Here is a 14,323-nt window from a genome sequence, read left to right as displayed (position 1 = left end):
GCCTTGGGAGTTTATCAGTTTTGTTTATCTTTTTAAAACACCCCAATTCTTAGATTTGTTAATCTTTTATCTTGTTTTTCTAGTCTCCTAGTCTCCATTTCATTTATTTCTGTTATATATTTGTTATTTCCTTTCTTCTGTTAACTTTGGGCTTAATTTGTTCTTCTTTCTCAAGTTCCTTGTGGTGTAGCATTCAGTTGTTTGAGATCTTTATTTTCTTTTTAATGTAGGCGTTTAATGGCACTAGTAAGTCCTTACTATGAAGGTATAAACTTGTCTTTTAGCACTGCTTTTACTGTGCTCCTTATGTATTCATATGCTGTATTTCCATGTTAATTTATCTCAAGATGTTTTTTAAAGTTCCCCTTAATTTCATTTCTGACCCAATAGTTGTTGAGGAACATATTGTGTAAATATTCACGTATTTGTGGATTTTCCATGATTTCTTCTATTACTGATTTGCAGTTTCATACCATTGTGGTCAGAAAAGATACTTAATATTATTTCAATCTTCTTAAATTTGTTAAGACCACTTTTGTTGCCTAACATATACTCTAACTGGAGAATATTCTATGTTCACTTGAGAAGAATGCACGTTCTTCAGCTGTTAGTCCATTTGGTCTAAAACATAGTTCAAACCCAGAAGGCCAGTGTTTCCTGATTTTATGTCTAGATGATTTCTCTATTGTTGCAAGTGAGATTTTGATATCTCCTACTATTATAATATTGTAGTCTATATCTCTTTCAAATCTCTTATTGTTTGTTTTATATGTTAAGGTGTTCCAATGTTGGGAGCACATATATTTACAATTTTTATATATTTTTGATGAATTGACCATTTTATCAGTATATAATGACCCTCTTTGTCTCTTTTTAGAGTTTTTGACTTAAGATCTATTTTGTGTGATACAAGTACCCTTGTTCTCTTTTGGTTTCCCTTTTTGTAGAATATCTTTTTTCGTCCCTTCACTTTCAGTCTATGAGTGTTCTTTAAGATGAAATGAGTCTCTAGGGTTTAGCATGTAGTTGGGTCTTATTTTTTATGTACATTCCTCCACTCTATGCCTTTTTATTGGAGGATTTAGTTTGTATTCAAAGTAATTATTGATAGTAAGGACTGACTAGTGCCATTTCTTCATTGTTTTCTGTTGTTTTATATATCCTTTGTTTCTTTCTTCCACTCTTACTTTCTTCTTTTGTATTTTGATGGTTTTGTGTAGTAGTATGCTTTGAATCTTACTATGTTTTGTGTATTTACTGTAGGCTTTTGCCTTGTAGTTACACTGGGGCTTACATAAACATCTTATATGCATAAAAGGCTATTTAAAAGTGATAACTTAATTTTGATCATACAGAAACTCTACACATTTACTTTACCTCCCTCCACATTTTATGTTTTTGATATCACGTTTTACATGTTTTAAAAGTTATATTCCTTGCCAAATTATTATAACTATAGCTGTTTTTAATAGACTGGTCTTTTAATATTTGTACTAGAGAATATAATTGATTTACATATTGCCATTACAGTATTTGAGTGTTTTGAATTTGGTTATATGCCTACTTTTACCAGTTACTTTTATACTTTTGTATGTTTTTCATGTTACTAATTAGCATCTTTTTTTTAGCTTGAGGAATTCTCCTTAGCATTTTTTGTAATGCAGATCTATTGGTGAATGAACTACCTCAGCTTTTGTTTGTCTGAGAAAGTCTTTATCTCTCTTTCATCTTTGAAAGATAGGATTTCTTTCAAAGATATCTTTCAAAGATAGGGTATAATATCCTTGGTTGGCAGGGTTTTTTTTTTTTTTTCTCATTTTGAATGTATTCTCCCATTCCCTTCTGGCCTACAAGGTTCCTGTTGAAAAATCCACTGAGAGTCTTATGAAGGTTCCCTCATACTTAACAAGTCACTTTTCCCCTTGCTGCATTCAAAAATCTCTCTGCCTTTAAGATTTGACAATTTTATTGTAACGTATCCCAATGTGGATCTCTTTGAATTCATCTTATTTTGTGTCTTTAGACTTCCTGGATATCTATTTTCTTCCCCAGGCTTGGGAAGTTTTCTTCCATTATTTCTTTGAATACATTTTTTCTTTATTTCTTTCTTCTCCTTCTGAAACTTTGATAATAGGTATATTGTTTTGTTTTAAGCTGGGGCACAGCTTGGTTTTATACATTTTAGGAAGATATGAGATATCAATGAGTACATGTAAGATGTACATTGGTTTGGTCTGGAAGGGTGGGGGGAAAACAACTTGAAGCAGGGAATTTTTTTATGGACAAATTGTGAGGGAGTTACATAGCTTTTTTTCTTTTTCTTTTAATCTCTGTTGCTGTCTTATTTAGGAATAGAATGGGAGGCAGGTTTGCTTGACACAGTTCCCAGCTTGACTTTTCCCTTTAGCTTAGTGATTTTGGGGTACTGAGATTTATTTTCCTTTCACACCATCAGCTCAAATATTTATCATTTCTTTGTAGTGAGAACATTCAGAAAATTATTAACTATAGTCACCCATTAGTTTTTAAATGGACAAATACAAATCGTATGTCTTATATATTGTGTGATTTATCAAAATATGTACATAGGTTGTGGAATGGCTAAATTGAACTAATTAACATATGCTCTACCTCACCTATTTTTGTGATGAGAACACTTAAAATATTTTCTCTTAGCAATTTTCAAAAATATTATACATTGTTATTAACTGTAGTCACATCACCATGTTATACAACAGAGCTCTTAACCTTATTTATTTTCTAATACTTTAATAAAGATTTTTGAGTATATGTTTATGAGGGATATTGGTCTACAATTTTCTTTAGTGTCTTTTTCAGATTTTGGTGTTAGGGATATGCTGGCCTTATAAAATGAATTGGGAAGTTTTCCCTCCCACTTTTATTTCTGGTTGAGTTTGTGTATTAGTTTGTTCTAATGCTGCTAATAAAGAAATACTCAAGACTGGGTAATTTATAAAAGAAAGACATTTAATTGACTCACAGTTCCACATGGCTGGGGTAGCCTCACAATCATGTTGGAAGGTGAATGAGGAGCAAAGTTATCTCTTACATGGCAGCAGGCAAGAGAGCTTGTGCAGGGGAATTCCCATTTATAAAACCATCAGATCTCATGAGACTTATTCATTACCACAAGAACAGTATGGGGATGCTGTCCCCATGATTCAATTTTATCCACCTGGCCTGCCCTTGACACATGGAGATTATTACAATTCAAGGCGAGATTTGGGGGGGGAGACACAGCCAAACCATATCAGTTTATGATTAGGATTAGGATTATTTTTTTTTCATTAAATGTTTGGTAGAATTCACCAGTGGAGACATCTATTCCTGAAGATTTAAAATATTGAGCTCTATTTATTCAATGAATGTGGAGCTGTTTAGAGCCTCCTTCTTCTAAATCTTTCTGTAGTTGTCACTATATCTTTCTGTAAGTATCATAAAGAAGAAATATACTTTCTATAAGTGGAACTGTGTCTTGTCAAAATTCATTTATTTTATGTAATTTGTCAGATTTATTGTCATAAAGTTGTTCATAATAGCCCCTTACTATCCTTTTAATATCTGTAATATGATGTCTTATTTTTATTTTTCATTTCTGATGTTTGTAATTTCTGTTTTCTCTTTTTTGTCTGTAACCAGTCTTGCTAGGGGGTTATTAAATTTATTAATAATTTTACACAAATGTTGATTTTGTTAATTTTTGTTAACTTTTCTCTTTGTTTTTCTTTTTCATTGGTTTATATTTTTATTTTTACTATCACTTGGTCTTTGTTTTCTTTGGGCTTCATTTACCCTTTATTGCTAGCTTGTTAAGATAGAAGCTTAGATAACTGATTTTTATTCTTTTTTAACATTTAAAACTGCAACATGTTTTTTTTTTTTTTTTTGGTTGTTGTTTTTGTTGCTTTTTAGATAGATTCTTGCTCTGTCACCCAGGCTGGAGTGCAGTGGCATGATCTCAGCTCACTGCAACCTCCACCTCCTGGGTTCAAGCAATTCTCCTGCCTCAGCCTCCTGAGTAGCTGGGATTACAGGTGCATGCCACCACACCTGGCTAATTTTTGTATTTTTAGTAGAGACAGGGTTTCACCATGTTAGCCTGGATGGCCTTAATTGCCTGACCTGTGATTACCTGCTTCGGCCTTCCAAAGTGCTGGGATTACAGGCATTAGCTATCACGCCCGGCCCCTAATGTGTCTTTCATTGCATCTCACAAATGTTATGTTGTGCTTTATCATTTACTAAAATATTTTCTAATTTACCAAATTATGTTTTTCTTTGTAGTATGAGTTATTTAGAAATATAGCCTTTAATTTCCAAATATTGGGCCGTTTTCTAGAAATCTTAATTATTGTTGATTTCTAATGTATTTATTTATTTGTTTTAGGGAGAGGGTCTTGCTTGTTGCTTAGGCTGGAGTGCAAGTGGCACGATCGTGGCTCACTGCAACCTTCACCTCTTGAGCTCAAGCAGCCTCTTGCCTCAGGCTCCCAAGTAACTGAGACTACAGGCATACACCACTATGCCTGGCTAATTTTAAACTTTTTTTTTTTTTTTTGGTAGAAATGGGGTCTCACTTTGTGTCTCAGGCTGGTCTTGAACTCCTGGGCTCAAGCAATTCTTCTGCCTTGGCCTCCAAAAGTGTTGGGATTATAGGTCTGAGCCACTGTGCCAAATCTGATTTCTTATTTATTAAGTTTGGCCAGAGAATACATTTTGCATGATTTAAATTCTTAAATTAATTAAGATTTATTTACGGCCCTGGTTATGGTCTAGCTAAGTGTATGTTCCATGTGTATCTGAGAGAATTTGCATTCTACATTTATTGGGTATCGTTCTGTAAATATTAATTAGGTTACAATATTTACTAATCTTGTCTGGTCTTCTAATTCTTACTGTTTTTTATTCTACTTGTTCTATTAATTACTGATAGCAAGGTGTTTAAATTCCTAATTTTTACTGTGGAATCATTTATTCCCCCTTTAATTATGTCAGTTTTTGCTTTACTTACTTTGAAGGCTTTTGTTCAATGTATACAAATTTGGTATTGTTGCAAAATTTGTGTATATGACCTTAAGAAATATATTTTTTCTATTGCTCTTTTTTATCTTCTTTTTATTGCTCTTCTCTTCCCTTCCCCAGATTTTATCACTTACATTTGTTTGTTTGTTTGTTTGTTTTTGGTGTCCATTTCTTGTCAGCTAACTTGTTTGTTATTTTGGCAACAGAGAAGGACATAATACAAAGAAATGATACTGTCATTTTTCTTAAGTGTAATTTCGTATGTTGGGAAATTTTAACCACCTATCTTTAAAATATAAAGGAGAAACATGAAAATTTCTTTCTAACTGAAAGTGATTATCTCCTCCCAGAAGATAAATTTTACAACAACAGCATTCACAAAAATGATGTTACAGCCATTTCTGGTCTCCAGGAAAATTTAAATGCCATAGGAATCTGTCTGACGGATGATAAAATACAGAAAGCTTTGGATAATACTAATCCTAATGGTGAGTAATTATTTCACTTTAAATTAACAAAGTTGGAGTATGTCAGAAGAAACTAAATGCCTAAGGAGATACAACTAAATTATCTTTTAAAAGAAATATCAAAACTATTTTTCTAGTTTTTAATTGATGAGTTTGTATTGAAGGAATTTATTTTCACAGTTATATGTCTGGCAACTTTATTTTGGATCTGACATGCATATCGTATACAACACAAGATAATTCATTTCTCCACTTTATTTTCATATTTCATAGCTTTGGCTTTATAACATCAAATGGTCATTTTAACAACAGTATCTAAATTGTTACTTCCCTTTTTTTAAAGATGAAGTGGTGCATTTTAAGGATTTTATCAAAGAATTGGCCAACACTGATGAATTTATTGAATGCCAAAGTAAGTATGAAATTTAAAGGAATATAAACAGAAACTTCATGTCTCTGGCTTGATATGTGTAGGGGTGTGTGTGTGTGTGTGTGTGTATGTGTGTGTGTGTATAACTTTTTTTTTTTTTTTTTTTTTTGATATAGAGTCTTGCCCAGGCTAGAGTACAGTGGCATGATCTTGCAACCTCTGCCTCCTGGGTTCAAGCAATTCTCATGCTTCAGCCTCCCAAGTAGACGGGATTACAGCTGTGTACCACCACACCTGGCTAGTTTTTGTATTTTTTAGTAGAGATGGGATTTTACCACATTGGCCAGGCTTGTCTCAAACTCCTGACTTCAGGTGATCTGCCCACCTCGGCTTTCCAAAGTGCTGGGATTACAGGCATGAGCCACCATGCTTGGCCACGTATTTAACTTTTAACAAAACTCTGCCAAGGCCCCTTTTTCATTGTGTCATTTAAATGATATAGAAATATATATTTTTAAAACCCTAGGTTTTCAAATTTGTGGATACACATTTTTCACAACATCCTTAATTACTTAAAAAATTATCTCTGTGTTTCTTTCTCTCTTTTCATGGATTCTGTTATGTTGCATTTTTTTCTTTATTGGTTTTGTCCAAGGTTTTTCTCTTATTATCAGAATAATCTGGTTTAGTTTCTTTAATCACCTCTAGTGTCATTCGCTCTTTTCTTATTTTTCTTCTTTATTTCTTCTTATGTATTTGGGTTTACTCCCTTGCTCTTTGTCAAAAACTTTAACTAAGTGCTTAACTCAGCTTTTTAAAGTCTGTTTTGAAATTTCAATACAATGAGACATTAAAACAATCATGGAATACAAACATTGAAATTGTGAATGGAAATCTTAAGACTGGGGTTTTGAAATGAATCTTAAGTGTATTATCTCTAAATTAGTCTTTAATTTGAATGCAATTAAAATCAATATTCCAGAAAAATTTTGGTGGAAACTTTGAGAAAATAATTCTGATATTCATTTGAAAGATGGACCCTTTTGAAAAGCAATAATGATGGGGAAGTTGCCTTACCATACCAGATAGAAGGACATATCATAATGCTGTTGTAACAGTGTTAGAAATAGACCAATGCATCACAATATGGAACCTGCAGAGACTCATGTATATAAGAACTTGACATATGATACAGAGATCATCAATCAATTGGGGAAAAGATGTGTTATTTAATATATTATTTGAGAAATTGCCACACTTTGTGGAGGAAAATGAAATTGAATTCTTACTTTATGCCATATGCAAAAATAATCTTTAAATAAATTAAATAGATGTTAACATGAATCTGAAATTAAAACTATAAAGCTGGTAGAGGAAATTATTGGAGAAAATATTGTGCCTTGTGGTTGTGAAGGATTTCCTAAATGAGACTTCTAAAATCACAATCATAGGATAAAAAAGAATTCTATTATATTAAAATTAAAGATTTCTGTTCAATAAAGACCTCTGAAGAAATGAGCAGATATGTAACAGACTGAAAGAAGATTAATTACAACTTTTAGAGCTAACAAATGATTAATATTTCAAATATGTATAAAGAAATTCTACAAATAAGCAATAGATAAATAAAAACCCATTGAAAAAATGAGTAAGGATGTAAGAAGGCAGTATGCAAAAGAAGAAACACAAATGGCTAATGTGTATATGAAGAGAAAGCATTAGGAATACTTATAAATAGCTGGTGGGTAAGTAAAACAGTGTTGCCATTCAAAATAGCAGTCTAGCAGTACTTAGTGAAATTAAATACATGTGTTCTCATCACCCAGTAATTCAGTTCTTAAGTACACTTATTAGCCCTGAGAAAGTTTTGTGTTAGAGACATTTATAAAGATGCTGATTGCAACATTATTTGAGAGAGAAAAGAGATGAAGGTAACTTAATTGTCCATTACTAGGGGAATCATTAAATAAAATATGGCCTCTACATAGAGTAAATAATAAACAATAAACTAGATTTACATTTGCACCATCGATATATTTCCATAGATACATTTCAGTAATACATGGTTCAGTGAAGAAAGGGAAGAAATAGAACAAACTTGTAGGTCAAAATGCTTTATATAAACTGATTTATACCAATGCCCATAAGGCAACACTATATTTTTTCAGGTAAACATAAATCTAAGTAGACAGATGAGATAGATTGAATAGAAATACATTAAATACACTGGAGTTGCTACTTATGAAGGAATAAAACTGGAGATAGTAGTTAAAGGAGAAAAGTAATAAAACAAGCAGAGGCCCTTTGAAGATGAGTGGTGACAAAACACCATGCATCCAAGAGTGTGATCAATTCAATTCTGTATGCCAGAACTCTTTAATAGTATGAAAAATAAAATTGACAAGTTGGATAAGATTAAACAGAGTACATATATTTATACACAGAGATAAAGATAGTTTTGAGATTTAAGTGACAATAAGCCTGATATAAGAAACGTGTAGCACTTCATATTCCAAAAACATTGAATATACATTTTCAAATGCCTATGAAATAGTCACACAAATATATGATATAGTTAAGTCACAAAGAAAAAAGGCAATGAATTCTGAAAATCAGAAGTTGTTCAGACCACGTATTCTGATCACCATGTAGTAATATATTAAAATTATTTATGAAGGAATATGGAAAACATTTTGATCTGAAGATTAAAAACAGATTTTTAAAAAGCAAAAAAATAGCAGATGCTCCTCTAAATAATTATTTGGCTAAAGAATAAATCCTGAAATTAAAAATTATTTAGAAATGGATGAGAATGATAGCACTACATGTGAAAACATGTAAAGTATGATCAAAACAGTCTTACCAGAAATGTTACAGCTTTAAATGCTTTTATTAGAAAATGAGAAACACTGAAAATAATTTATCTTAATTGTTCAACTCATGAAGCTAACCAGCAACATCAACTAAAATAGCAAAACAGTCCCCACAAAAAGCAGTAGTTAGGAACTAATCAAGTTGAAAGTAGGAGTAATTGAAATAGAACATACACACAAAAACAAATTATTCGTTTAACGAAAAGTTGGGTCTTGAAAAAGACTAATAAAATAGAGAACTCTTTAGGAATTATGATGAAGGAAAATAAATGGAGATGGCATAAATAAGAAGATAGTGAAAAGTGTGGATACAGAGATTTAAAAATATTTGAATAACACTTAAAATTAAGTTAATAAAATGTCAGTTTATGGACATCTCATCAACAGCACTGTCATTCTTTCCAAACATGTAGATAAGAATAAGGGCAACTTTTTAAATTAAAAAATTAAAAAACAATTCATGGTACCATTTCATTGCAATCATTTTTCTGTTTTGTTGTTTAGTTTTTTGAGTTGAGCACTTCAAAATATTTGTTTCTTCTTTTCTCATATAAATATTTAACCTATAAATTTTGTAGAACTTTCCATTTAGAAGATATTTCAGAGGCAAAAAGGATTGGATATTCTACAAAACGAATATGTTTCAAACAAATCAGGTTGTTATGTGCTTATATGTATACAGTAAGTACTGTGACACTTTCTCATTTATATATATATATGTATGTACACACACATAGGAATAGAAGATGCATGTAACATTGTTAATAGTATCTGTGATGGAAAAGTTGGAATTAAAGACCTTTTATCCACTTTGAAGAGCCTGGAAAAACCTTTAAATGAAGAACAATTTAAGGTCTTATCAAACCATGCAACAGATGGTGAGTACTTCAGTTACTTCTCAGCTCTCCTGTTTAGAGTACACATGTTCCCACAGGCTAAATTTTTAAAAAGTAATAATAATACTGTATACTTATTATGGAACTAGTATATTCATATGTTGCTCATTGTGAATTGTTACAACCCTTTTGGAAAGTGTATCAATGTTCTTTATTTGGGTAAGACAAACATAATCTTGTTATTCATGTTTTAAAACCAGATGTTCATAAATTGTAATATAATGGCCAAATACTACATATGGTAGGGCTCTACTCTTCCTTTTCTCCAACCCCGTATTCTAGAGAGAAGATACTTCATATATACAGAGTTCCACAGACTTTTGTGTTCTTTTGAAGAAGAACATAACCTTAGTGACCCTACCATTGTTGGATTCACGTAACTTTTAGACTAGATGGAGTGTAAAGACAACAGTGAGATTCAGCAAATGACTTCTGGAATGTCTAGAAGGCATCCATTGCATGGTTCTAACCATTTCCTTGCTTTTATTTATTTATTTATTTATTTTATTATTATTATTTAATTTTATTTTTTTATTGCATTTTAGGTTTTGGGGTACATGTGAAGAACATGCAAGATTGTTGCATAGGTACACACATGGCAATGTGATTTGCTGCCCTCCTCCCCATCACCTATATCTGGCATTTCTCCCCATGCTATCTCTCCCCAACTCCCCACCTCCAGCTGTCCCTCCCCTTTTTCCCCCAACAGACCCCACTGTGTGATGCCCCCCTCCCTGTGTCTGTGTGTTCTCATTGTTCAACACCCGCCTATGAGTCAGAACATGAGGTGTTTGATTTTCTGTTCTTGTGTCAGTTTGCTGAGAATGATGGTTTCCAGGTTCATCCATGTCCCTACAAAGGACCCAAACTCATCGTTTTTGATGGCTGCATAATATTCCATGGTGTATATGTGACACATTTTCCCTGTCCACTCTATCATCAATGGACATTTGGGTTGGTTCCAGGTCTTTGCTATTGTAAACAGTGCTGCAATGAACATTCGTGTGCATGTGTCCTTATAGAAGAACGATTTATAATCCTTTGGATATATACCCAGTAATGAGATTGCTGGGTCAAATGGAATTTCTATTTCTAGGTCCTTGAGGAATCGCCACACTGTCTTCCACAATGGTTGAACTAATTTACACTCCCACTAACAGTGTAAAAGTCTTCCTATTTCTCCACATCCTCTCCAGCATCTGTTGTCTCCAGAATTTTTAATGATCGCCATTCTAACTGACGTGAGATGGTATCTCAATGTAGTTTTGATTTGCATTTCTCTAATGACCAGTGATGATGAGCATTTTTTCCTGTTTGTTGGCCTCATGTATGTCTTCTTTTGTAAAGTGCCTGTTCATATCCTTTGCCCACTTTTGAAAGGGCTTGTTTGGTTTTTTCTTGTAAATCTGTTTTAGTTGTTTGTAGATTCTGGATATCAGCCCTTTGTCAGATGGGTAAACTGCAAAAAATTTTTCCCATTCTGTTGGTTGCTGATTCACTCTAATGACTGTTTCTTTTGCCGTGCAGAAGCTGTGGAGTTTGATTAGGTCCCATTTGTCTATTTCAGCTTTTGTTGCCAATGCTTTTGGTGTTTTGGTCATGAAGTCCTTGCCTACGCCTATGTCCTGAATGGTTTTGCCTAGATTTTCTTCTAGGGTTTTTATAATATTAGGTCTTATGTCTAAGTCTTTAATCCATCTGGAGTTAATTTTAGTGTAAGGTATCAGGAAGGGGTCCAGTTTCTGCTTTCTGCACATGGCTAGCCAGTTTTCCTAACACCATTTATTAAATATAGTGGAGTTTTTGTTGTTTTGTACTTTGTATAAATGTAATAATACTGTATATATTTTTATAGTTTGCTTTTAGCTCAGTATTGTGAAATTTAGCCAAATAGATACATTATAGCTGTGGTTCATTCCTTTTTACTGTTTTATAGTTTTCTATTTCATGAACAAACCACTATTTTAAGACAAATCTGCCCTATTGATATTGAATTTAGGCCAGATTTCAGTTTTTGCTATGCTGTTACGAAAAAGAATGTCATATTTATCTCTTGATATGCATGTCCAAAAGCTTTTTTGAGTATATTTCTAGGATAACTGCTAGGTCTTAGAGTATTTTCACGTTTTACTTTACAAAGCAATGCCAATTTACAAAGTAGATATAATGATTTATACCCCTACCAATAATGGGAAAGAATTCCTGTGGTTCCATATATTAACCAACATTTGATATTGTTAGAATTTTTTTTTTTCTGTTTTCAAATCTGTTGGGAAAATAAAAATACCTAATTTTGGTTTTTACTTAAAATTCTTTGATTACTAATGAGATTGAGCACCTTTCAAATGTTTTTAGCTATTTCAATTGACTATCTAATGAATGCTCAATTAGAACTTCTCCTCATTTTTTTGGTGAGAGGGATTTCATTTTTAAGATATTAATTTATAGAGGTGCCTTATATATTCTGGATACTGGCCTTTAGCACTGTACTTTACCAATATTGTCTCTTAGTCTACGGTAGTTTTTTTCACTTTTTATGGTAACTTTTGGTATACATTATTTCTTAATATGAATGTACTCAAATCTATCAATATTTACCTTATGGGCAGTAAACTTTGTCATGTTTGAGAAATCCTGCCCCTATCCTGAGACTATGAAGAGATTCTTCTGTTATCTTCTAAAAGTTTTGCCTTTCACTTTTATGTCTTTGATCTATCCAAATGTAATTTTTATTATGATGATTAATAGGGGCCCAATTGTATTTTTTTCTATCTTGTTTATTGAGAAAACTCTTCTTATTGAACAATAATATCATTTCTGTCTGTATCAAGTGTCTGTATATGCTTAGTTCCTTCTATTGGCCTATTTTTCAATCCTTGTATCAGTACCATATATTTACTATAGTTTTAAAATAAACCTTATGTGTATTAGATGATACTCCCGTTGCCCCCATTTTGTTGTTCTTCAAGTATGTCTTGGCTGTTCTTGAACGTTCCTTGTCCATATAAATTTAGGGAACAGATTGTCAAAATCCTTTGGGAGTTTTGAATATATAGTTCAACTTGGGAGAACTTGTATCTTTTGTATGTTAAATAAAAGCTTTTTTTATTTTAATAGTTTTTGGGGTACAAGTGATTTTTCGTTGTATGGATGAATTGTGTAGTGGCGAAATCTGAGATTTTAGTGTACTTGTCACCTGAATGTAGTGTACATTGTACTCAATATGTAATTTTTTATTCTTCAACCGCCTCACACCTCCCCTTTCTGAGCCTCCACAGTCCATTATACCACTTTGTATGTCTTTGCATACCCATAGCTTAGCTGCCACTTATAAATGTGAACATGCCATATTTGATTTTCCGTTCCTGAGTTACTTCACTTAGAATAATGGCCTCCAACTCCATCCTAGGTGTTGTAAAAGACATTATTTTATTCTTTTTTATGGTTCAGTAGTATTCCATGGTGTATATATACCACACTTTCTTTATTCGCTCATTGACTTATGGGCACTTAGGTTGGTTCCATGTATTTGGCATTGTGAATTGTGCTGCAGTAAACATATATGTGCAGGTGTCTTTTTGATATAATGATTTTTATTCCTTTGGTAGATAACCAGTAGTGATATTGCTGGATCAAATGGTAGATCTACTTTTAGTTCTTTAAGAAATCTTTATATTGTTTTCCATAAAGGCTGTACTATATTCCCACACGCAGTGTATGCATCTTCCCTTTTTACCATATCCATGCCAACATCTATTGTTTTTGGACTTTTTAATAATGCCTATTCTGGAAGAAGTAATGTGGTATCTGATCATGGTTTTAATTTGCATTTCCTTGGTTATTAGTGATGTTGAGCATTTTTTCATATGTTTCTTGGTTATTTGTATATCTTCTTTTTTTTATTGTACTTTAGGTTCTGGGGTACATGTGCAGATCATGCAGGATTGTTGCATAGGTACATACATGGCAATGTGGTTTGCTGCCTCTATCTCCCCATCACCTATATCTGGCATTTCTCCCCATGTTATCCCTCCTCAGCCTCTCCACCCGCTGCTGTCGCTCCCCTAGCCCCCCAACAACAGATCACATTGTGTGATGCTCCCCTCCCTTGTCTGCTCATGTCATTTACCCACTTTCTAATGGTATTATATGTATATTTTTTTCTTGCTGACTTGTTTGAGTTCCTTGTAGGTTCCAGATATTGGTCCTTTGTCAGCTGTATAGTTTGCAAATAATTTCTTCTATATTGTTGGTTGTCTATTTAGCATATTGATTATTTCTTTTGCTGTGCAGAAGATTTTTAGTTTAATTAGGTCCCACTTATTTATTTTTGTTTTTGTTGCATTTATTTTTGGGGTCATAGTCATAAATTCTTTGCCAAGGCCAATGTCCAGAAGAGTTTTCCCTAGGTTTTTCTTCTAGAATTGTAATGGCTTCAGGTCTTACATTTAAGTCTTTGATCCATCTCAAATTGATTCTTGGATAAGGTGAGAAATAAGGAGACAAATGTGGCTATCCAATTTTCCCAGTACTATTTATTAAATAGGATGCCCTTTCCCCAATTTATGTTTTTGTATGCTTTGTCAAAGATCAGCTGGTAATAAGTATTTAGTTTTATTTCTGGGTTCTCTATTCTGTTCCATTAATCTATATGTCTACTTTTTCTTTCTTTAA

General features: G+C 32.7%; 1 protein-coding gene across 1 annotated transcript in view; it reads left to right on the top strand.

Annotated features, from left to right (window-relative positions):
* The window catches only part of EFCAB13 (EF-hand calcium binding domain 13), a 237,660-nt gene that overhangs the window by 93,574 nt on the left and 129,763 nt on the right, over positions 1–14,323 (top strand). Inside the window, exons 25-27 of the mRNA XM_032265955.1 lie at positions 5,394–5,531; positions 5,854–5,922; positions 9,491–9,631. Of these exons, the coding sequence (XP_032121846.1) occupies positions 5,394–5,531; positions 5,854–5,922; positions 9,491–9,631 (348 nt within the window). The remainder of the gene's footprint in view (positions 1–5,393; positions 5,532–5,853; positions 5,923–9,490; positions 9,632–14,323) is intronic.

Source organism: Sapajus apella, unplaced genomic scaffold (assembly GCF_009761245.1).
Source record: "Sapajus apella isolate SASKATOON/1434 unplaced genomic scaffold, GSC_monkey_1.0 scaffold153, whole genome shotgun sequence".
Taxonomy (NCBI): Eukaryota; Metazoa; Chordata; class Mammalia; order Primates; family Cebidae; genus Sapajus; species Sapajus apella.
This window is presented reverse-complemented; position numbering and strand designations above follow the sequence as displayed.